This window comes from Rhynchophorus ferrugineus, unplaced genomic scaffold (genome assembly GCF_030347505.1).
Source record: "Rhynchophorus ferrugineus isolate W39M unplaced genomic scaffold, kcgeb_rfMv2 rfM2, whole genome shotgun sequence".
Classification (NCBI taxonomy): Eukaryota; Metazoa; Arthropoda; class Insecta; order Coleoptera; family Curculionidae; genus Rhynchophorus; species Rhynchophorus ferrugineus.
Window position 1 is genome coordinate 52,140,510 of NW_027472581.1, and position 27,165 is coordinate 52,167,674.

Consider the following 27,165-nt stretch of genomic DNA (forward strand, 5'->3'; position numbering starts at 1 on the left):
TTTATGACTTTAATATGACGCAATGTTGCCGCATTTAACTTTGACTTTTAATTTATTTTAATTTTCATAACAACCTTCTAATAAAATAATTAAATAAAAAATAAAATAATTAAATAAAATTGCTATAAAATATTTATTTTAATATTATCGCATATCTGCATATTTTATATATTATATTTATTTATTATAAGTAAATCATCGATTATATTTTATCGAGGGACTGTAACTGCAGTTAATTCAACAAAAACAATAGTTGATAGGTTAGAGTTATTTTACTTACATTGAAGTCTTCCAGAGCACCTATGGTATCTTTAGCACACCTAATTAACAATTGTACATTCAATTACTATATTTTATTTTAATTGGAGATCATATTTCGCTTTTTATGTTTATTTATGTTTCATACGTTGCTGCGTTTTCTTATTAAGCCATTCTGATATCACTGTATTCCACCTTAATTTTTTCTGTTACTACCATCTTTTTTTGATAAAACTATATTTAATTGTTACATTTTCACTAATGCATTTGCCACATATGCAAAACAGTTAGTATTCATAACAATGCGATTTGATATAATATGCTATGATAGGGAGGAAGAGGTTACACTCTATGGCCATATTGTTCAGCCATCTGATTTTCTATCAATCTTTTTTCAGGCCTATTTCTAAAAACGTAAATTACGTACATTATATTTACCAAGTAATAATTTGGAATACTTCACTCTTAAAGGTGGCATCTTCAAAATTAATGAATGACGATCCACTTGTTGGGATATTTATGTTGTATTTCTGTTTCTCCCATGAATTACAATATATCTACCATAAATTAATAAAGATATTATAATTAACAAAACATAATCAAATAATCAAACGTTTTGCTTTTTTACTTCAACTTATATTATCTTTACACTCTTTTTATTAGCGTCTTGCCAAGGGTGTTCCATTTTGAAATATATGTCTATACACAAACTGAAATAACAAATCTTCCTTAATTTTATTATATACCTTTAATTGTATTATTTTAAATGCAATACCCGTAAGTTATTTTAGACCTCTTCGTAGGTTATCTATGAAGAGATGACTTATGCCTTCTCCTTCAAAGAACTGCATGCCCCTAGGTTTTCTACGGGTACTTTTTAGACTAACAATTATCTCTGAAATAACTGTATTAAATTATGTTTATATTAAAAGAAAACTACCCATAGATTTTATACATTTCATAAATTTAATCCTGAATAAAGCTAACATCAAGGCATGTAGACGCTTTCATTTTGGTGAATCCAATATAACATTTAAAAAAGTATTTTCAATAAAAACCCCTGCAACTTAATATTTAATAGTATTGGTATTTACCTCTCAAATGCATTTCACTGGCAAGGGGACCCCCTATAAACTTCTTTCTAGTCGAAGTTATTGATTGTAATTGTATGTAATATATTTCTGACTGAATATTTATTGGACATTTTTAACCAGTGTAATCACAAATATTAAGAAGTAATTTGAAGTGTATCAAAACAAACAGAGCGTCAAAACAATATTTGTCGGTTTATAATCTCTTATGTTTCATATTAGTGATATTTTGAAGAATTCTGGAGATATTTGAGAACTAGACGATTTTTATAGGTTGATTCGGTTACATGTTGGAACGCATCAGACAGCATTGTATCTCTTTTTAACTAGAACAAAATGAGAAGGGAAATGTTATCTGATATTGGAAGGAATTTACGACCTGCAATACATTATGCATTTTGATGACGTTAGTTGACTGTTATTTTCAATAGACTATATGTTGATAATAGTCATCTTGTTTATCATTCGGAAATATTTCTCAAATGATTTATGAAACCCAAGCATGAATATATAAAGCAAGAAAGCAATAAAGCAAACATGTATGAACTAACTGTATTCTCATTTACATATAAAAAATTATTTTTCTCATATTGTATTACATTTAAAACATATGGGGAAGGTAAGCTAGAATAGAAGAAGAATATAAATTCTGTAGAGTGTTGTGATACATCAACCGTTATTGAATTATTAAAAATCAAACGTTAGATGTTAATTTGTTGAAATTTGTTAAAATCATCATCATTGATAGAGTTAATAGATGCGATGTAAAGTTTTTGATGTAACACGTTGCTAAAATGTACCAATAATTGTCAAATACATATAACAATCAATTGTTTTAAAGATCAATCTTATCTATCACACCTAAATATATATTTGCCAGTAAACACCTTTTTTGTCTATATTTTTTTTAAGTGAAATAACCTGATTTTTATTTTAGGAACTATATACTTCAGGAAAGGCAAGAAACGACCGATAATGGTGTTTGGTCAATACGAATATAAGGTAGAACGACAATCAACCTCGACCAATATGTGCTGGTGCTGTTTATTAAAGGAGAAACTTAAATGCAAAGCGCGAATAATAACATTTCACGATCATGTGGTCGTCAAACGTATCGCACACAATCATCCGCCAACCTTCAATGGCGATTACGCCATGGAAGCGAAGAATGTTACCATCAGTTATCAACTGCGTAAGAGCTTCACTAAAACTGAGATCGTTAAGACTTTAAAGCAACATAAATCAAATGAAAATGCGGTTTTAGTGGAGTATGTTTACGATTAATACTAATTTTAATTATAATTAAAAAAATTCAACTTGCTAATTATTTATAATTATCATTTTGTACAATGTTCTTAAAAATTAAATACCCGTTATATCTCCATTAGTATTGTAACGTTACTTATGTAATTTTAGTACAAAATAGGAAATAGAAAACTATTCATCCACATTCATTCCAATGGTATCTTTCAAATTAATACTTTTATGTGAATTATAGAATAAATAATGTTATATTCTTTGCGTTTTAAAATAAGTACATTTATTAAAAAAGCTCAATATGTAGTACTAATCAAGTTGACGGCTGTGAATTTTTATTCGAAGTTTCATAATTAAAATATTAAGGTTTTTAGGTAGTTTTCATATTCAACATAAATACATATTTAATACGTTTGGAGCTTCACTCTAGTATAATCATATCACAATTATGTTTGAAGTGTGTTTACAATGTCTAATACATTGTAAAGTATTTTTTTAACATAAATTTCTATTTAAATTTGGATATTAAACATCTACAACATGATTTTTATAATAGGTTGTCGCCATTGATAAAACAGCTTTTAACTATTAATGTTTAAATAGCTTCTTCAGATTTTAAACATGTCTTTTTCTGTTTTTTTTTACCTAAATTTAATGATCCAATAGCAGAGATATACATTAACTTTGAAAATTTGATGAAGAAACAAAATGACAACACATTTTTTATAAAAAATGGTTGTTCCTAATATATATGTATATGAGAGATAGTTGTTTTATTTTACATTGTATAATGAATATTTTTATTTAACATATATGAGTTGACAAAGGGCAATATTTTAACGTTACCATTTGTTAATTTTCTTTAAGTCATCTAAGCATATTTTATAAAGTAGATAACTTTGTATACATTTTTTAATTAAATAAAATAATATGAGTTTTTATTTTAGGAACTATATACTTCAGAAAAGGCAAAAAACGACCGATAATGGTGTTAGGTCAGTACGAGTATAAGGTAGAACGACAATCCACCCCAACCAATATGTGCTGGTGCTGTTTGGCGAAAGAAAAACTTAAATGCAAAGCTCGAGTCATAACATTTCACGACCATGTAGTCGTGAAACGTATCGCGCACAATCATCCGCCAACTTTCAAGGGTGATTGCACTATGGAGGCGAAGAATGTCACCATTAGTTACGAGCTACGGAAAACTTTTACCAAGAATGAGATCGCCAAAACTTTACACCTACAGAAATTAAAAGAAGAAGATGCGGTCGTGGTAGAGTATGTTTACAAATATGACAACAATTAAAACATCACTGTATGTCATATTTTCATAGTTCTAATACTTGTATTTTTTGTCGATTTTGTAGTTGGACAATAAACAAATAAAATTTATCAAACAATCATTTATCATTGTTATTTTCTACATAGTTCGCTTAAAAGCAAAGGACGCCTATAATAAATTCGTTACTTAAATTCTTTAATTACTTTTATTGAAATTAATGTCTCCAAAATTTCTTTCTTAAAATCTGACGCAGAACAGTTGGATAACCTTAAATTTTGTAAAGTTAGGTAGGTTCTAAGAAAAATATTTGTTATACTATTGAAGCGATTAAAAATATTCTTATTTAAATATCTCATTATAATTCTTCGGGGATTGGCATTTGGGCCAATATTTTTTATAGGGAGTTGATATATATTTATCAGATGGTAATAGCTGAAACCTCTTTCTAGCTGAGAGCCTGTTTCCTGCTTTTAACTAGATTACTTTGAATATTTTACAAGGAATGCTTAAATAATTTTTAGAAACTACCTATCAATCAAATAACATCATGATTATATTGAAAAGACATAAAACTTTTTGACGTCTTAAATTTATAATCCTACAGATTTGTAGTAATTTAGAAATACTTCAATCAAGTTAAATTTAATGTGTTTTATTATAATATTACGATATATTCAAAAACGTATTCTGGTCCAGAATTTTGAGCGAATCATTTTCATTTAAGCATATTTAGTACTCAAAGTTTTAGAATATACCCTTTTACGAATATTTCAAATTACAATTTTGCAATTTTATTTAGAATAATTTTTTTTAATTTCTATTGGAGCGACTATACACCGGTGTGTTGTTTTTACTACACTAATAACAGCATTTAAATTCTCACTGTCAAAATACGTTAGATGAAACTAGAAAATATTGCAAAGTTTTGAAGATGGACAGTCAAAAATACGGACGGCAACAGCCATTGTTTAATATAACGCAGGACGGGTCGCTATTAGCAGGATGTGGTCATGTTATTTAAGCGGTATTTATTGAATCTGTCTGTCCATGTATTATTAAGCCTTATGAAATTGATCAACACGCATAAATGATGGACGGCGTTATGTACCAACAACAGACACTGAGATGGACATTCTATATGAACACTTCTTACATATCATCACCCAAATTCAGTCGGATGTATGCGGCAGTGTCATTTGATAATTGGGCCACTCTGAACCGGGTTACCGTGAGAATACACGCCATCCATTTGAACAATATGATGTTTAATAATTAATCATGTCAATTCGTTCATCATGTCAATATTGATCCACCCTTATTTAAAATCGAATATAATACTATGTCTCATTGTTTTTCTTTTAGAACTGGTTTATTTTGATTATGGGACTAAGTACCCGAAGATAATTGTCGATCAATTTGATTTTAATATTGAGAGGCGTACCCCGAGAAGTACAAGTTGGGCATGTGGCTCGTATTATCAAACAAAATGCAAATGTCGGATTTCCACTACTGGCAATATGGTCGTTGTAAAAGGCAGCCACAATCATGAACCAAGACAACGAAAAAAGAATGAAAACCTTACTTCCAAATTGGTCAATGTCATTCGGCGTAAAAAGTGATACCAGGAATTGTTGTAGTCAAGCTGAGAATAAAACTCATATTGCATAAATATTTTGGACTTGAATCGTTTCTACTGTACAATACTTAATTTTAATATGACGCTAGTTTGTATTAAACTATATTTTTAATTAAGTATAAATAAATAAGACTTAATATCTGTTTTATAATATTTTATTTCTCTATCTCATATTACCTCTCTCTATTAACTCAATTAGTAAATCTAACTTCACTAAATCTAATTTTAATTCATTAAATGCGTTATAGCGTGCAATGATTTTGTTTTTTTATAGCTGTTAACATTTCTTATCCGCGTTCTCACGTTTTCGCAGCAATTAAAAGAGACAGTTGTAAGCGCTGCTCATGTGCATTCATTCTAAACCAGCTTGAGAGATTTCACAGCTACGCATTGTTGTTTTGATGATCTGAGGTTAGAAAGTATTTTTAGATCAATTTTATGTTTACAAACGTTTGCTGAGGTAATATAATTATTTGTTATTTATTATATAAAATTTGCAACCGACAATACGAAAATAATTGTATAAGGTGTGAATTATTAGTAAAATGTTATAATTTAGTAGTTCTAATTTTATAAATAGCTATGAAATAGCTAGAAAAATGGTCATATTTGTACATTTATCACGTATCATATCTTACATTAAATATGATTAATACAATGGAAATTTACAAATTAATTTATTACTACTGTTCTGTTGTACTTGTATTAATACACAAGCAAGGATTAATACATTAGAACGTATTTCCCAAATTAAAATAAAACTAATCTTCTTAAGCTTAAATTTAAGAATATATTTATATACTAAACAAGTTAGTGAGGTTTGGTTCGCTTGAATCCTCTGAATTCCTGCATGTCGTCTAGTAGCTGTATTGCTTCCATATTGCTGTGATTTAGCTTATATTTCATGTTTTGAGGTGAAATCTTGGATGACTTTGTGTATCTATTTGATTTCGAGGTTATCGTGCAGCTCTTCGTTGGTTACGTAGCGATAAGCAATAGTAATTAATCGTAGAACTTTGTTTTGGATACGTTGGATTACTAGTTGGTTTATTGTTTTAGTGCAACCCCATACTTGCACCCGATAGGTCCAAATTATCTTTAAGATTGACTAATAAACCAACCTCTTTGATTCTGACTAATCGGTACAGTTGCTTGACTTTGAATCTAATCTGCTCTGTTTTTTGTCTAATATGATGAACCAGTTTGACCTACCGTCAAGATTTATTCAGAGGTATTTAGCTGATTCTGGTTGAGGAATCTGGCATCCGTCAAGAGATATAATTAAGTTTTTAACATTTCGCAGCAACGCAAAATTAACATGGACAGACTTGGAGTTATTAAGCTATATTTTCCAGTCCTTAGTCAACTAGTAGATGTTGTTGACCGCTACATCTTTTGTCATGATAAATGTATCGTCAGCAAATGTTCCAATTACTATTTCACTTGTTAAGATATCAGCAGTATAGAACAGATATAGGAGTGGTCCCAAGACACTATCCTATGGCACTCCAGCCTAAATAGGTTTAAGTGTTGAGAATGCCCCTTCATGCGAGACTCTAAATTTTCTTTCGAAAAGATATGATTACAGCAGTAGACCGTAACTGCGCGGCAGCAATTTGCTCATTTCGTATATAAATCCAAAGGCCATAACCGGTCAAATGCTTATGAGACGACGAGGAATATTGCAGGGCAGTATTTCTTTTCTTCGAGTGCCTTTTCAACAGCCACAGCTATTCTGTGCACCTGATCTATTAACGAGCGGTGATTTCGAAATCAAAACTGGAAGTTTGGTATTTCTGTAAATGGTTTAATACGTTTTCACAGTGGTTTCTCAAATAATTTTGATATCGCAGATAGAGCGAGATAGGCCTGTACGATCCAACTTGTTCTGCCGTTTGTCAGCTTTTTAACCATAATTATTCAAGCAACCCTAAGACATTCCGGGAGATGGTTCAGTCTCAAGTAGGCATTGAATATATTTGTCATCAGGACTACTGCTTTTCGTGGCAGCTTTTTTAATAACGCAGGTTAGATATCATCAATTTCAGGAGCCTTTTTAGGGTTGAGTTTATTGTCAATTTCTGTGGCAATAAAATTGGATAACCAGGCTTAGTTCACTTTCATATTTTTCGAAGCAACTCTGTTTGTATTCTTTAATCTTTTGATTTGTCTGATTACTAATTATATTAATTATTGTTTTGTCCAATACATTTTAAGTTCTGTGTCATACTCTTCTAGCTTTTCGTCTTTGTTTAATCAATTCCCTAATTTCCAGGGGGTAATTTACATCATATTCGGATTTCTCTATGATTTTATACCTAACACTTTTTTTTTGTAAAAGAAATCAGTCTATATCCAAATGTCGATCCACAGCAGGTACTCGGTTTATGTTTATATCCTTATTATATTTACAATTAAATCTGCTCTACATCACCCATGAGATAGAGTTCTAGGCACTTTTTTCATTTTGTGTTGTGTTTCCTCTGTAGGCCTGATCCACATTTTGTAAGTTCGTATTGTAACTCATTCATAAGCTACTGAAAATATTACCGAAGGCACAAACCACGAAAAAGTTACCAATTCACTGAACTATTAAAATCTTACATCATATCTAATATTTAGAATTAAACACGAATAAGTTTACTCTACAATAAAAGTAGCTAAAGTAGTTGTACCACAACTGTATTGAGACCAACACTTTACCTACTTTACACATGCGATACACCATAAATGGAAAACGATGGCTACATTTTTTGATGATACTGCGATTCTTGCTATCGAAGGTAATAACGAAGAAGCAATCTGAGAATTACAATAAACCAGTGATAGTTGAAATATAGGAAAATGTTGTTATACTCATGTTAATTGGAAGAAAGTCACAATTATCGGTGTATAACAGGTCAATTAAAAAGTCCCCGGCCTACCATAGTAAAACACATTTTTTTGGCAAAAATAGTTTTTTTTTAAACATAATTCCCTTCAAGGATGATACACTGATTATAGCGACCCTCCAACTTTTTGATGCCACTTTTTTAGTACGATTTGTCTTTTGCTTCAAAATAGGCCTCAATTTCGGCGATTACCTCTTCATTCGATGAAAATTTCTTGACAGCGAGCATTTTTTTAAGATCTAAGAACAGGAAATAGTCGCTGGGGGCCAGATCTGGAGAATACGGTTTATGAGGAAGTAATTCGAAGCCCGATTCATGGATTTTTGCTGTCGTTTTCACTGACTTGTGACACTGTGCATTGTCTTGGTGAAGCAGCCCTTCTTTTTCTTCAAATGCGGACCTTTTTCGGACATTCTAAAGTGTCTACTATTTCATTAAATTTCAATTTATGGTCATTCAAACTCATTTTGTGGATTTTTTAAATGTTTTCATCCGTAACAACTTCTTTTGGGCGTCCACTGCGTTCATCGTCTTCGATGTTGATTTCACCACGTCTAAACTTAGCATACCAATCCTTGATGGTTGATTTTCCTGGGGCATTGTCCGGAAACTCGGCATCAAGCCAAGTTTTTGCTTCAACTGTATTTTTTTCCTTCAAAAAGCATTATTTTTTCAATACGCGAAATTCCTTTTTATAAATTTTTTTCACAATAACAAAAGTTGCTTCACTCAAAATGCTATAATTCACAAACTAATGATCCGACAGCTGTCAAATTTTTACACGCATCTTTTGAGAATGCAGAATCTAACGTACGTTCAATATAACTATATTCATAATTTTGTCAACGATTTCGTGAGTAGTCTTATTCACAGGAGGTCTAAACGCCGTTAATCCCTGGTATGGTGAATAAAAGTACGCATGAGAATAACTGAATTCTTCAAACAGGTTGAACGCATTGCAACTCTTAAATAACCGCATAAACAGGACACTGACTCAAAATAATCAAACCATTCGTTATGTAGTGAGGAGTGAGTGAATTTAGGAGGGATGGATACATTGTAGGTTAGTTGGCAGCGACTAGTAACAATGTAATAAGTCATTTTAAAAAAGGAAATAAAGCGACGTCAGATATTTTCAAGAGTTTTTTAGTTGGTGTAATATTGAACAATAGTGATTGAGACTCAACGTTGATCGACTTCCAGAGTATAGTTATATAATGTGGAGTTAATTTTGAGTGAGATGTGTTAATAACGTTTAAAACATTAACACATTTCAAATCCATCATTAGTTGCAATATTATAAAATGGCATATTTACCACAGGAAACTACTTTCCATTTTATTGATCAAACATCATTTTATTATTTTAGTAATTTCAACTGTTAAATAAGAATTGTCAAACAGTAACTCCGCAACCCCATAAAGCTAATGTTACAGCCCAGAAATTTCGCTAACAATAATTTGTTAATTAATGATTGATTATGTGATTGAGATATGGACATTCGTATAGACAAGTGATGACATTCATTCAAACCCACGACGATTTTACTAGCAAGATACGAAGCCTAAGCGCTAATTTATATCACCAATAAATAGACGGCCTTTGTAGCGATATTATTACGTGCTGCCCGATATTCACTATGAATAGTTTGAATTATTACAGTTAATTAATTTGAACTATAAATATTTGTAGGTAATTCAGCGGAAACGTGTTGTTGATATTTTTCGTTCACTTATTTTGTTCTCAAATAACATGATGTCAGGTAGTGCAACGCAATGATCAGTTGCTAATATAGTATAATTTTAGGTGCAGTCTACTTTTGTAAATCAAAAAAATCTGTCAATGTTGTCTTTAATAATAACTCCTTTGGTATCAATAACCTATTCCAAACGAAGACGCACTGGATTTGTACATCGTATAGAAAAACAAAATGCAAAGCGAGGTTAGTAACTTCAGGAAACCGATTGCTATCCAAAAATACTCACAATCATCCAGATAATGCACTACACATTGATCTGCGAAATCTCCACAGCCAAATAGTATACGTGTCGTTCAAGGATGATAGAAGACAAGATTGTTAGAGGATAAACAATATAGCTGATTTATTTTGTGATAATTGTGCAAATCTGTTAAGATGTATTTTAAATCCATTTGCTAATGTTACTTAAAATTTATTACTTGTTCCATTATCTTCTACTTTAAAAAGAAAATAAACATTCAATTACAAAGATGTGCTTTTATTTTAACAATGAACGAGTTCGGATTTAATTAGAACAGATTATTAATCCATTTATATTTTTTACTAAGCAACAAAGTGGGGGCCGATTTTTTTAACATCTGCGAATACTAATGTATTGTCTCACATCTGCTTTTGTGGATAAATATCTTAGTTTAGTAGTGAGATAAATGTGATAAATAAATGAGAAATAAAGAATATTTTAACATTTCTCAGCTAACTTTTACGGTTAGTTATTGGTAGGTTTTATCAAGATAAACTTTGTAACCTTGAGCCCCTGTACTCGCTCCTGTATGTATACATAATAGAGCTATATTCCTTACGTCCACAGTTATGTATCGATTTAATTTAAATTTAAATTATAATTTATGAAATATATAAATTGTAATTTATCAGCGTTATGGTGAAAAAGTGCGAAGATAGTCTCAGAATCTACATACGTTCAATATGACTATATTCCTAATTTTGTTTTTTTCACAAGAGGTCTGAACAGCGTTAATCCCTTTTATGGTCAAAATACGCATGAGCATAACTGAGTTCGGCGAACAGGCTGAACGCATAGTAAAATAAAAGCAAATATTTTAATTGTGGTTTCTGAGCAAGTTGTCAACATCCCGTTGAAAAAATTCGGGAATTAAACATTTTGTAAAGTTTGTCTTAGTCATTAGTTTTCCAATATCAAGTTCGACAAATATTTCTTAATAAATTAAATGCTGTTCTTCCATAACGAAATAGCTTTCATTGCTCGCCTGTGAAGTTTTAAGGCATTTTTAACAATTGTGCATGGACAAATTGACAATGGATCACTGTCCGTACGTGGAATTGGCTTCGAGACTGGTGATACGTCAGAATATCTATACTGTGCTTTTTTGCATTTTTAGAGACGCAATTCATCCAGCAAAAGTAGCAATCATCTGATGTTGCATCATGAAAGAACGAGCAAACATGATGTTTCTGTTCTTTCTATAACGTTGGCATAGAAAATGAAATGACCACTTTACAGTTCACGTTACAGTACAATATCGGTACCCATAACTTGTCAGTTTTTACTACAGCTAAGCCAAAGTACTGCAATTACGCATATTTGACTACATATGTCATGATTTTTCCACGTTTTGCGAGCACATAACACTTTGAATCGACTTTGCAACATTGTATCTGAATTTCAGCACATTCCGAACTACAATTACAGTACAAAACTAGTTCCAATCTTGACATACAAAGGGTTTGAATATCTGAGTTCAATGCATCAAATAACATCAAGAATTCGAGGAAGTTCTCATCTGCTCGAGTTCACAAGTTGTTCCGAATTATCGACAAACATAAAAATATCATAAAAACAATTTATATAATAACAATAGAATTATTTTATTGTAATTACAAAATTGTAAATATTTGAATTTTCGTTGGAAATCTACAAATAACTATAGTACTAAAGTTGTACAAACAGGGAGTTTTATGAGTTATTCTTATATTTTATTTTGTTTAGTGATTGTGAAAAGTGTTATAAACAAAAAGGTTACGTGCCTCCGTGTCAATCGAGAGAATCGAGACTTTCCAGGTGGAACCGAATGGGCGATGAATTAATATCCTCCATTTATATTCGTAGTCACCTTTAAGGCAATTTTTACTTAAACCACTTTAATAATTGCTCACTTTCTATTTTATTATGTCAACTCGTTCCCTTTTCTCTCCTCAAGGACTAACAATATTGAATATATGTGACTACTAGTCAACTAGCCACTTTTGATGCTACATTGTTTTCTACGTAGCTATATCTCTCTTTTTTATGCATTTATTATCTTCTTCTTCTGATTCTTGCAATTTAAAGATTGGAAGAAGAAAGTGTCAAGACAAATGGAACGAAATATAATGATTCATTGCTATAAATTGCAAGCAAATATTTTGTGTTTACCATGGAAAGTCAAGACTATTTAAACAAAATATTAACATTATTATTTGTTGTTTGCATTATTAAGTTTTTCAGACAGATATACCAAATTAGTATATTATTACAATAGTTAATGTATTTATTTTAGTATACAATGTCGTGCTGTTTTTAAAAATAATCATACATATCTTTATTAAAATAGAATATTTAGTTTTAGGAGAGATATCATTCTGTATCGGTCGCAAATATCCACAAATGATATACAACGGTTATATGTTCAAAATACATTATAAAGGGCTGGATAGAACGTACTGGGAATGTATATTTAAATCAAAAACAAGATGTCGAGCCAGGATTACTACTAGAGCATCCACTATTGTGGTCTCTGAGGAGCATAATCACTTACCGTCAGTGTCCCTGCCACCTATCATCAATACGCAACAAGTAACTATAATCAATAAAGGCTCGAAATAAACTGACTATAACCATGTAGGTCAAAAGGTCAATTTTTATTTTTAGTTTGTATGCATTGATTATTGTTAAAGTAAATAATTGAATAAATAAATATTCGTCAAGCTAATCATTTATTTGTCGTACTCATTAGTATAGAAGTAAGATTGAAGATAATCGAATCAAAAGTTTCATATTATATTACAATGGATTTTGGTAAAAGTAAAATATCTCATCGGCGTTTCATATTTTAGTATCAGTTTATACTTCAATCAATTGTCAGCGAATATTTACCTAGTTACGTATTGGTACGTTTACGAATTCGATATATAGATCGATTAATTTTGAAAATCTTCATCACATCATCGATATTGTATTATAATTATATTCTCTATGAATCAGTACATTACTGACCCATGAATGAATAAAATAGTAATGATGAAAGCAATTTAAAAAAATCCAAAAACATTATTTTTAACATAGTAAAAAGGTATTTGTTTTCATATTTATGTAGAGATTGATAATTATAATACACTTATTACTCTACCAACTAGAAAAAATCTTTAGTCTGGTATATATTAGCTAAAAAATAATTTTTGAGGCCTTTTCGATATCCAGAAAACATATACATTTCGATATTTTAAAAATATCGATATATCGGACGAAGACAAACTATCGAAATTTTTTATTATAATAACTGCGTTATTTTAAATACTACTTCAAAATTAAGTGCCAAAATACACTAAACCTTAAGTACCAATTTTATAATGTTTAAGAAATATCTTTAATTTAAAAAAAAATCGACGAGCATCTAAAAAGAAAGGCTAAAAAAAAGTCGATATATCGGTCGAAAAAATATCAGCCAAAAATATTTTTTTTTTAAATCGATCGATATGTGGATATCTTTTCGACATCCCTAATGCGAATATATGTCCTAAAAATTGGAAAAGCGTTATTCCCTGAAAACCTTTATTTCCTGGAGAAATAATAGTTTTAAGAAATAATAAATAAATTAAAATATTATTTAATTGTCTTAAAAAAATGGTAATGATCTTAATAGCCGAAGTCGATATCAAATATGAAGTCGCTGTAGCCAAAGACATTTCATATTAAATATAGTTTGAATTTAAGATATATACCGAAGCTACAACCAAACAAGCTACAGCCAAAGTCGTAACAAATGAAATCTACTATATAATAAATGAAACTATTAAAAATTGTACCACTTTGTTGAAAATTGTATTGATGCATAATATTATTAATAAACTTCATTTCTAGCTACCAGGGTATATTTCTTTGCTGGAAGGAGAAATCCCCAAATTATACTGAACAAATACGTTTTCACAAGACATTCTATGCCATCGGATCGAACCTATTGGGAATGTAGATCAAAGAAAGAGACTAGATGCAAATCCCGATTGATGTCGAAAGGCGGAACTATATATTTTGGCGAGCAACACAATCATGTGCCACCAGAAGTGAATTATAATGGTTTGCCCTACAAGATTTTTACTTTAATTAACAGAAACAAAATGACGCAGAGGTTCAATGCCATTTATTCCAATATGTGGACATAGCTGCTTCGATACTAGTTTAGAGACTTGAAATTATATATATTATATTTATTTATCTATCAAATTTAGTTATAATAAAAGAGACTGTCAAATAATGTAATTTCGATTTTAGGTATCTATTGCATGAGTATTTTTAATTGCATCTATATAATTTTAGACTAGTTACTATAATACATTATTTTGAGATACAATGTAATTACTTTATCCTAAGATTTTTATACAGTATAAAAACATAAAAAGGTAATGAATATTTCATTTTAAGTATATTTATATTCGTAGTTTTAACACCTAAATTGCCAATATTTATATGGAAACCTATTATGTATGGGATATTTTGGCCGCATTTTACTCTGGCACAGATCCATGTAGTTTAATTTTCAATGAAATGCAACATATTTGCGCGATGTTTGCGACCAATTCAGCTTACCTGTGCAGAAGATTTTTGTAAAAAATCCATCGTCCATCCATATTATATAACATGTTGATACAGCTTTGATCTTTGTCAAAATGTTAAAGTTTTAACATCAGTAAGATCACAGATCACAGTTAGTATCATCAGTAAGATCACAAAATAGAATTAAAATAAAATAGAATTAAAATAAAACAGATATAGATGTTCCTAATAATTAAACATTTTAGTTCAATTTTGTGGCATTATAATTTATAGGACGGTTTATAATCTATAAAATAACCTTTCTGGTGATCTCATTTATATTTATGCGATGCACAATTTTCAAAAAGTTTTTAATTATTCAAGCCATATCCAGCGCTCGGTAAATACCTACTTCTCCTCCAGTTCGCTGATGTTAGTCTTTCACCAAATCTCGCCACTACTGACGATCGATCGCAAACTTCCTCTCTTCATATACTACTATATTTTTATTCTATGAATGGTTCACTCTATGTCTTGTTTTGAGCCAAATGCCTAAACCTAGTGGAGCTTAGATTGGTAAATTTGTTCCTAGACTATAGATTGATTGGGCGTTTTCACATCTGCGAGCACCGACACGACACCGGCACGGCGTATTTTAATCGAATTAGTTTTATGTTCTCCTAGAGAAAAATGCAGTGTTTAATAGCGATTCAATCCGTCTAGAAAAAAAAAAGCGTTTGAAAGAGTCTTATTTTAGTTTTAGTGGTAACATTAAAGGCAACTTTAACAATTCTGCTTATTACTTAAATCGTGAATGTCACTTGTATTATTGATTTAAAGTACTTACATTTTTATTTTTTGATAGAGCAAGATTGGTTTTCTTTTTCGTATAAGGATATCTTTTCACTATTTTTTCATTTGGCGAATGCAGTAATGTTCCACAATATTCCGTAATTTTTTTACAATTGCGGTTTGCTACTTGTCTTGTAAACCAACCCAATATCTCTCTTAGCGAGTTTCCTATTACAGCCAAATTTAATTTGAAATATATGCGCGATATAACTCTGACTTGATGGAATTGAGCTGATGGAACACCTCAATTGGCACGAAATCATAGGTTTGTTGATGTAATCAACCATTTTGGAAACAGTGAACTCCTCTGGCGGTCCCTGGTATCATTTTCTAAATTCCAAATACAAAAAGTGTTTATAGTATTTTAAAATATACAATTTACAAATTTTATTGTTGAACATAACAACATTTAAATACAATCCATGTAGATTTTTATACGCCATACTTCTTTTGTATTGTCACGTTAAAAGTAAAAGGAATGAGGGCATGATATGCTTGTCCGTCTTGTTGCAAATAATTAAGTTAATTGAATGGAATCTGAAAATTTCTATAGCGATAATGCTGAATGTATTTCTCTATATTTATGTTAATGCTTCAAATGTGATGCGTCACTTCATTATTGACAATTTTGTCTATTAACGTGGCATTTCTAATGGAACAAACATTACATTGTGTAACATTCAAATTAGGGATGTTCTGGGCATATAAAACCTTTTAGATAATTAGGCCAAGTTGCCCTCGAATATCCTTACGCGCTCTATCTTTATCTGATTTCTATATATTCTGGATTGACCCAATTGTGGTTGCGTCCATTTAATTTAAAATTGACGAAATTTTCGTAAATTGAACATTTAAAAGCTATCTGGTAGACTATGATATTAAAAACAAGCTATATTTGATGCTACGAGCGCCATCTCTTATATTTTATTAAGACTAATTGTATTGATTTATTTAGTGTATTAATCAAACTACTTCTGAACATTAAATTAGCGCCATCTAGCATATATCCTTTAAAATAATTAATACCATGTAATGAATTTGATTAGATATAAATAATATCTAATATTATTTTATTTATCCATTTACTACATTAATTGTATTTATACTAAGATTATATAAATTTTAATTTAAATTATCAGTAATCACTAATTTTCAGATCTAATTAATATCTAGTTAATTTAAAATAAAAAACACTAAACAGTTAAGAATTATTTGTCTAAATACAACGCTTTAATTACATTAAAGGCACAATAAACGCTTGAATATTACCTAGTATTATGTTTGTTCTTGTTAGTATTACAGGAAACCATTGAATAACGTTTGCACGTTTTTTAGAAATCGTTTATTTCAAAGTGGGATTGAGACTACCACAGCTCATAGTTCGGAACTACGTGTTTGGAATGAAGAATAAATCTAATCGGAAAACGTATTGGAGTTGTGTCTCGGAACGGAGAACATTCTGTCGCGCCGCTCTCACCTCTCATGGTCAAGAAATTTGGATTAGAGAACATCATAATCACGATCCCCCATATGTGTGTCTAGATGGCTTAGGCTATGGCCATTTCTTTGTCAGGGAGCAGAAACTCAACAGTCATTATAATTACAAGTATTATTTTAAAAATAATTATTCAGCAGATAGAAAGTTTCTATAAAAACTAATCTTCAGGCAATTGATACTCAGAGTATCTAATTCATCCCATACACTACCGTTCAAAAGTTTGGAAACAATAAAGAAATTTAAAAAGCATATAAACAAATAAAAAATCAAATAAACAAATAAGTTATGATTTATTGCACTAAAATCTTAATCAAACCGGAGACCAGTATTTAGTCAAAGTTCGCTAAAGATATTTACAGAAATTGCATAATTTGTAACAAAAATTGATTACATTTTTCGTTAAATTTTGTAATCCTTAATTTTAATTGTTTGTTCATAGGTTTTACTCGCCTTCTTAATTAACTTATATAAGTATTTGGGCTCCAATGTCTTCCATTTACTTTGTATGATACAAATATATTGAGCTCAATAGGAATTTATTGTTTACTTCTCTACTAAGTTCATCCCATCCCATACTAATCCAAGAATAGAGAAGTCTAGCGATTGTAATGGCTATTTCTTATTTGTAAAATTTCTTTTCTCTTTCTTTGTTTGTAAAAATAATTATGTTTATGTTTATTGTGTTCTGTTTGGTTTAGTAATTCTCAATTATGTTTTTGAAATAAAAATAGCCTGAACCGTTTTTTTTGCTCTTTTGAAAATGTGGTTGTTTATCTCGAAATTAAATAGTTCATATTCGTTTTCATGGATGGTCCTTAATAGAGGATGTTACTTTATACTATTGTTTAGATTATCAAACTTATTTTGGTCATTCATAATGTCAATATAGCAACTTTTATTGTTTATTTTTATTAGGTTTAGATCAAACTCAATGTTATCATTTTTGAGGTGAGGGATTAAACAAACTTTTTGACAGATTTTGAAAGTGCTTAAATTGATAATTTGGCTCGTAGACACTGCTAACACTAGATATGTTCCAAACACTTTTTGAACAGGTGGAAGCTTTGTATTTGCCTAGGTTTAATTTGGACTTGTTTGACTTGGGCATTGCATTTTAAAGTACTGTCAAGTAGTCGAGTATTCTGCAGATAGAAATACTTCCTGATTGATCTGCTGCTGGCCGTAAACATTCTGCACAATTGATTTAAACTATATGATACCTGGAGAGTATACGACTGCACCAATTAAGTTAGAACCACAAAATATCGTTTTCAAAAGGAACACATTTTATTTACAAATTACGGAGTACTGTGTCACTAATGATTTATTCATGATCAGCATATCTACTCCGGGTTACATGACTTACTAGCTGGCTCTACAATAATGACCTTGTAACTTTTTCGAAAATAAGGATTAATGAATAGGATCCTAAGACTCCAATACCAATATGTTTATTTAAAGATTTAGATATTGCAGTTTTTTTTATATCAACTAAAAATAGAGTAATTTCAAACTTTTAAATGGTAGTGTATTTTTTGTGTTATTTTTGTCTCCAATATATATTAAACTTTTTAAATTGGAATTAAGCGTTTCAATTTTCTTTATAATAAATAAAAATTGTTTGCTTAAATTTGTAAGGGGTTACATGAGTTCTCAAATATTTATTAAGATGTATTTAAAAATTATTTAAATTGTGGCTATATTACATGTTGTAATATAAAAACCGTAAGGTCAAAATATTGAACATTTCTGAATATTCTATGCTTAGAAAGCACGACTGGTTAGAACAATCTTCTATAAAAAAATCTGTAATTTTTTAGTCAGTAGATAAGTAGCTTAGAATTAGTTAGGTAGAATTAGATAGTCTATCTGAAAGTGATAGTTTATGTCTGGACTAAAAGTGCATTATAGCATAAGTATGTATGTACAATGCATTAAAACTTCCCAAGTATTCGGGTTTTATCATAACGAAAGATATCAATATTTCTAGTCGAGCCATTTTCACAGTAAACTAAGCTACTTTTCAGTTTACCGAACAAATAGCATTACCTTTTTGCATTCAACTCTGATTTTTTAAAGGCTTATGACGGCTCACCGTCACATATCCATGTTCATTATAGTGTCTTTGACGTACTTGATCCCTTTTTAATCGCCAGATATATCTATTGCAAGTGTTAATTCTGTTAGATTTTTTGTATTTAATTCACAAAATTTTATATATTGGTAAATTGTAGATTGACCTGTTTTACTGTTGAAAGCAGGAAAACAGGTCAAGGATTATTGAATTTGACGTCAAATACAAAAAACACGTTGGAAAGCCAAAAGTTTATGAAGACTTGAAACTGAATGTATCAGGGAGCTTCCTATATATTTAAACAGATACGTTTAATTCAAGCATTGAATCTTTCGGTATGGAAGTAAAAATGCGATCAAATGATCACACATAAAATGTTTAATAGCATCTCGCAAAATCCATGAATATCAAAATTAACCAAATATTGTTCCTTTCCACTATCTTCGTTTCTGATCAATGACTATGTGCTGAGCAGCATTTCTTATTACAAATAAGCCAAAACCTGGTCACATACTGTCTGAAATTATAAAGAAAAGTGATAACAATGCACAACACTGGATAAAATACACTGTATTTATTTCTCCTATTATATTAAAGCTTCAAATCTACTAAGAAAATATACAAAATGAAATATATTTGTACGCTCTAAATGTTTATGCAGAACCCTTTTAACCCCTTATTAGTTAATTGAAAATGGTTTTTCTGTCTGTTATACCCAACTCATTTAATAAAAACAGTAATACTTAAATCACGCAGTTGTTTTAGGCGTAACCATTATTAAATATATTTAGTTGATGTACTTGATATAATACTTGATATATAAAATTGGTGTATGACTTTTTTAGTTTGTCAGTATTGACTTATGTATATTCAGCAGAAACAGAGTCTATCACAAAAGATTTCATATTTGTTTTCAGAATATGTTCATCAATCGACATTCAGTCTCCTAAGAACTATCGGCTCTCTCCTGCGACATGACTTCCTCCTATTATCATAGTCAGGGGTATTTTTAGTTAAAACTTAATGACAATTAGAAACATTCACCACCATTTCCCGCAGTCGGCTAGTCCTTTTAGTGGCCCGAAAAAATTATTATGGAAACTTTTGAGATAGACCCTGTATTTTTATCATACCGTTAGTATAAATTATATTATAGTTAACGTTATAATACGTTTTTTAATTAATTTAACGTAATTTTTTCTGTTTTTTTTAACATCGGATGAACTTATTGTTTTTAACACTACCTAATTAAACTTTTTTTTTATATTGATAGTTTCTAATTATTATTACAATACTTTTGTTACCGCCAAGTAACAGGTTTATCTTCATTTATTTTAGTAATAAATTATTTTTTGTGTTTAGTCTTTTTCTTTTACATTAATTTCCAGTTTATATATTTTGAATATTAAGCCAGTGAAATAAATCATATAAATATAAAGAAAATATGCGAATATACTTGAAAAGAATGGTTCAACCTGAATGAGGAACTTTAAATTTGGAAATTATTAAAACAATATTGTATAAATTTACTTAACAATCACATTTAACTATAGTTATTTTATAGTGCTTATTAACCATTATTATTTTATAAAATTTTATAGTGGTAAAAATACTGATATAGCGACTTACTCCGACCACTTATCTTATAGCTATATATTATATATTTATATACAGATATATTTCCTTCGAATCCTACAAATTCAATTTGTTCACATTTATTCACAAATTTTATCTCATATAAATCTCAAAACTTATGTGTAACAAATAACCTTGATGTTCATTATTAAATTTATCTTATATAGGATAAAAATTCATAGTAGAAAATTATATTTTGTTTCGGTAAATTGACTATTTCCTATTTTTTATTATAATCAATTTAGTTTTGATTGATGGATTTAACTTAGCAACGTCATACTAATAACCCTCTTTAAAAGTTTTATTAGGTGCTTGCATGTATTTTAATCAGTGATATAATATGATATATTGGTGGAAATGCAATGAAAATCAAAATATCAATGTAAACTGTATACGATACTGTAACCTAAATATATTTATACTGTAAATTGTATAAGATAATAACATATGTTCTTCCACGTATATTGGAAAACCTCTGGAATATCTCAAGAATGGGACCGTCAATCGATTCACGAACTAACGTCACACCTTGGTTACTCATAACTGAGTACACTAATGCGGCAGTTAGCCGCAATCGTAATGCGGCCAGTTTAGAACCCCACCAACATTACCCCAGCAACGCATCTAAAAATAGTCCCAATAGACACTTATAAGCCCTAGGAGGTTTTTACATGCAATAAATAAGATTCGGGGTGAGGCCGTGAGATTCAGGGAGGGTAGTAGTGACGGATTAACTATTCTATTGAGGTTTTGACATTTCTTTGCATAAAATAACATTTTTTTATTTAGTACTATTAAATTATTCAGTGCAAATATAGAGGCGCTAATCGAGGAACGCTAAAAATTACATTTTCGCAATTAATTCCTTTTATTGTTTGATTTTAAGAAATATATAGCCGAAGCCTATCACGCACACTTACGCACTTTTCCATCATATTTCTATTGTCGGTTCTGAATTTAATGGCTTAAAATCGATAATTTTAATGCTATTATCAAATAATAATAAGCCTAGAAGATTGTATAGTTTGAATACAAACAAATGCAATAATTTTCGTACTAAAACAAAGCTTCGATTCTAAAAGACTTTCACATAGCTTTTCAGGCGCTTACTTGCAATGAATAAGGCCCAAAAGAAGGGAAAATTATTACCACAAGAATGGATTGAATTTTTCATTTCAAACCATTTCAACATCACGCTTTCATTTCTTGCCAGGCAAAAAAGAAGAGCTTTGAGTGGCATATTGTGGTTGGCGACGAAAAGTGTATTTACTATGAAAATTCCAAAGTTCGTCCAAGTTAGTAATCTACATTGTCACTGATACGAAATATTCATAACGACAAACTGTTGCTGTGTATATGACGATATTATTAACTGAATTACACTATTAGTAGTAATTGAACAAATTTAGTAACATGTTGTTACAAAAAAGACCAGCAATAGGGATTAACATATGCCTTAAATCCTAATTACATACACATCAGCCAGACATGTCAATGTAAGTGAATGAAACCATACCAGAAAATGCATCCACTTTAACCCATTGATCGATGTTACCGGATTGTTGGCTTAATAAGTCAATTTTGCCGCAAAATTGTATTTTTTTTAAACAATGGGCTGTAGAATTTTCAGTTTAAACTAAAAATGTAAATAATTCCCTCGTAGATATTTATGATTCTCACATAAGGACAATATAATGTGACTTGCTTATGTTCAAAGAATCTAACGAATCGTCACTACTTCCCGTTAAAATACAATTGTTTTCAAATAAATTAAAAGTTCTTGTCTTAAACCCTATATGTTTCATGTGTTTGCATAAAAATAATAATGCTATTTTTTAGGAACGATCTATGTTGTGGCTGGCCTCAAGCATCCCAAAATAATCCTAAATAACAATTATTTCGTTATCAATCGAAAACTGGAAGGTAGAACTATGTGGACATGTTCGCAGTATCAAAAATCGCGTTGTTTATCTAGATTGATAACGTTTGGGAAAACAGTAAAAATTACCTGTCTGCATAATCACAAACCGACTTATCCTGATATGTCTAAAGCTGTGGCACAGAGTGTATATATCATAGATACATCACGGTCTGCCAAATAGACTGAAGATTGAGAAGAATGACATTCGAATAAATACAGTCGAACATTTCAAGTGTATTCTAGAACTTCAACATATTAATAGCTATTAGTGATTAAAATTGCTTTTTTCTTTAGCGCAAAAAAAATTATTGTTAAAAAAATATTGTAATACTGAATATTAAAATATTTATTATAACAATAATTGTTTTATTGGTTCATGATAAGTATTTTGTTATAATTATTAATAATAAATCATATATAATTTGTAATTGGCTGTTTTTTGTTTAAATGTTAATTAAAAATATATCAAATTTATAAATGGCATTTGATATTAGATATATAGATTTGATAATATATAATTAATAAAATATCTATTGTGCCATTAATGTTTAGTGTTCGTTGTCTCTTGCTCCGTGTATAAATTCATATTTTTTTCTGTACCTATTCTTGAATGTTTTCTCTCTTCGAATGTATTTATCGGATACCTTCATCGCAGGTTCGCTTAGTTCGCCATTTGACTTTTCTCCTCTCCATCATCGCTTCCCATATTACCTGTAATGTGTTACAACCAACTGAGTTGGCTCCTTTCTGTGTAGACTTTCCCTGGTTCAACAATGCAGTGTTTTTTTATTTCTTTACTCTTAATCATGTATCTTCTTTATCAAATATTATCAACAAAACAAAAAATGCCCATCTAAAACGAACTGCCCATTATTTCGAGAGAAACTAGACATTCTAATATCCCTAAATTTACCTCTCAAAACGGAGAGAGGTACAGAAATAACAGCAATGAATAGGATAAAAAATATAAAAGAGGCAGCATGGTACGCAACTCCTAATAGCGCGACATATCAAAAGTTTAATTTTAAATAATCTACTGTTAGATAAAAAATTGCTGAAAAGAAAATACTGCGGAAGACACGGCAACAAATAAGAATAGAAGAAAACAAGAGAAAATTCCACAAGGCAACAAAAGAGCTGAAATAGCTAATAAATAACAAACAAAATCAAGGAATTCAAGACTATTTAGAAAACTTAACGCCAATTTATGCAACGGAATATTCTCTCTGGAGAATAACAAAATAAATTATAAAACATCAACAACATAATCCGTCCATTAAAATTGATAATATCTAGGCTAGGAATCATAAACATAAAACGGAAGTTTTCTGTAAACACTTAATAAAAGTATTTTAATACGTATCCGTCTGAAATATCCACAACAGAAGAAAATAATACAGTTAACTTTGTTAACACTCCGTTTCAAATTGATTTGCCACATCAGAAATTTACTGTTAAGGAAGTAAAACAGACAATAGTTAAAGTAATCAATGCTAAAAAGCCCCTGGTTTAGACTTAATTACTGAAAAAATCCTAAAAATCCTCAGAAAAGTGCATGAAATTAATAACGTTTATATTTAATACTATGTTAAGACTAAATTACATTCCTAGTACTTGGAAAGTGGCTCAAATCATCATGATTCTTAATCCGGCTACATTTTTGCTACACTCCTGGCTCTTCTGAGGTATTTTATACCTACGCCTAGCAGCTGAATGTTAGGGTTAGTTTGTAAATTGCTTTGCACATCTCCAATTTAATTTTGCTTAGTATTTCCTTTTTGTTAATGAAATTTACAGCGGTGTACAACATAATGGGTTTCCAATTATGGTACTCATTTGGCGTTCGTTTATATTAGTCATTACCACTTTGTATTACCTTAGTGTCATATTCCATCTGCTAAAGCATTTTCGGAAGGTATATTATTGAAGAATCTATATTATTGTTGTAATAACAATAATATTATATAGTAATTAGTGATATTATAGTTATTATTTATTATTTAGTTTATTATTAGTAATATATTAGTAGTATATAATTAGTAATATATCCGCAAAATCTCGGAACGATATTTATATCTTTTCGATATCGGTATATCTGTAGTTATCTTATATATTTCTTGAATTGTTCTTACCACTTTATTACTTTCTCTTCATCAAATGCTCTTTCCAAACCAATAAACGCTAATTGTATTTGCTTTTTAAGGTTAAACTTTTTACACTATTTGTTTAAATATATGGTCTTATGTGGTATGTTGTGTTTCTAAATCTGCCCTTCGTATATTCTCATGATTACCCAACAGAATAATCCCTCTATAATTATTACGGTCCCTTTTATCTCCCATTTTGTATATCGGAATAGTAGTGTTATGTATATATATATAGTGTTATGTGCCAACCTGGCTCTAGATATGGAGAATAATAATGAATGAAAACCAGAAATTCAGAATGAAAGAAAATCAGTTGTGGGAATATTCTGCCAGCTTCCAGGGTTTTCGAAATAACATCCTATGAGGTATAAAACAATTATTTTCTTTAATACTGAATAACATGCAGGTAACCAGAAGATTGAAGGAAATCAAACCACACGAACTTATTTAGTGTATAAATGTATTTTAACATTAGCTTAAGTAGTTTCAGTAGATTATATTTTAATTAGTTATATTTAATTAGTTTAGTTTTATTTTAATTTGAGAAATACATACTGATTAAATACTGTTTTAATCGTACCGTACTGGCGTTGCTTGTGCTTTAATGCAAGTACAACAGAATAGTAGTAATAAATTAATTGTAAATTAAGAATGTACTAAGCATATCTAATGTAAGATGTAATATATATATATATATATATATATATATATATATATATATATATATATATATATATATATATAAGATGTCTATTTTTTTACGATTTTCCCATATAATCAATTTTCTATATATTTCAAGTATATGATTTATTTTAGAGAGGCTAATATATATCTTGAGAAGTCGAAGAAATCCACGTTTATTGTTGGATGGTTTTGAATATAGCGTCCATCTAAAAGAACTGTCAAAAACGAGATGGCGATGCACCCAAGAAAGACGCACCAAATGCAATGCGGCACTTTATACTTCTGGCAACGAAGTCGAGGTCAGACGAAGTCACAATCATCCTAGCGTTATAGACGTTAATAGTGAGGGAGTAAAAATTCCTAAAAAAGTTAAAATTCGTTATATGGTTAAATAAGTTTATTATTTGATTTTGATTTTTTTTTTTTGATATATAATTAAGATTTATAAAACTTATTAAGGAAAATAAATATTTTATCACTACAGACTACGGTATGTTTATAATATATTAACTTCTTAAAATTATTTACTTCTTTAGTTTCAAATCTGTAGTTAATGAGCATTGGTTGCTTACAAATTAAGACTGCCTTAAATGATTTTGCGTCATAACAGCATTTTATTATACGTTACAATATGAGTGAAACATAAAGGAGACTTACTACTTTGACTACTGTATTTACCAGGTGTTACTTCATCTGTTTATTACTCTTTTAAACACTATCAAAATTTTTCAACAGCTAATTATCGACTAAAATTTAATAAAAAATCTAAAAGAGGATTTCATAAGAAAGGATGTTCATTCAAATTTCATGAAGTCGTTTCGCTAAGGTAAATAGTTTATTCTAATCGCCTATTTTAAAAACAAAATCAGAATGTCCAGTAACAATAGTTGCATTACTTTTTCTTTAAACTATCGGAACATGTGAAGTTATTAATGTTTGGTATAAAACCTAATTTGAAAGTCATATTAATTTGTTTTAGTCATTATTTTGTTTTACTAATTATATCTTTATAAACCCATATTATACTAAATTGTTAATCTACAATTAATCCGTCTATTGTACAACTGCCTTTTACAACAGGGAATATAAATACAGTTCAACAATCAAATTCTTCCCTAATAGGAATTACTCTTCTCGCATCACATTCCAAACTTCGTGCAAAAAAAAGTTAATTTAGACAATGGGACGAAAATACTAGTTCTCTAAATTAAATTTTTAAAACATCTATTGACAAAAATTCGTGACGATCATCCAGCCTTAGCAAAAAGATTATATGAAAGTTATTGTACATTTCATGCTTTATTGTCCCCATATTTTTGATGTGCGCATGTTATACACCCGATTATCTATAGCTATCCAATAAAACAGCCGACTCACGTCATCCAAATTTATGACGTCAGCACCTCGCAGTG

At 29.8% G+C, this 27,165-nt stretch overlaps 1 protein-coding gene across 10 annotated transcripts in view; it reads left to right on the forward strand.

Annotated features, from left to right (window-relative positions):
- LOC143191191 (uncharacterized) overlaps positions 1 to 27,165 on the forward strand; it is a 253,012-nt gene that overhangs the window by 194,842 nt on the left and 31,005 nt on the right. Inside the window, exon 4 of one of the 10 annotated variants that reach the window (XM_076396046.1) lies at positions 22,841 to 23,136. The exons of 5 other annotated variants lie outside the window; for them this stretch is intronic. In XM_076396046.1, coding sequence (XP_076252161.1) covers positions 22,841 to 23,103 — 263 coding nt within the window. In that variant the 3' untranslated portion in view covers positions 23,104 to 23,136. Of the gene's footprint in view, positions 1 to 2,286; positions 2,649 to 3,553; positions 4,013 to 5,253; positions 5,672 to 10,224; positions 10,515 to 22,840; positions 23,137 to 27,165 lie in introns of those variants that run through there. 4 more of the 10 variants (XM_076396035.1, XM_076396053.1, XM_076396015.1 and 1 more) reach the window with 4 other exon arrangements.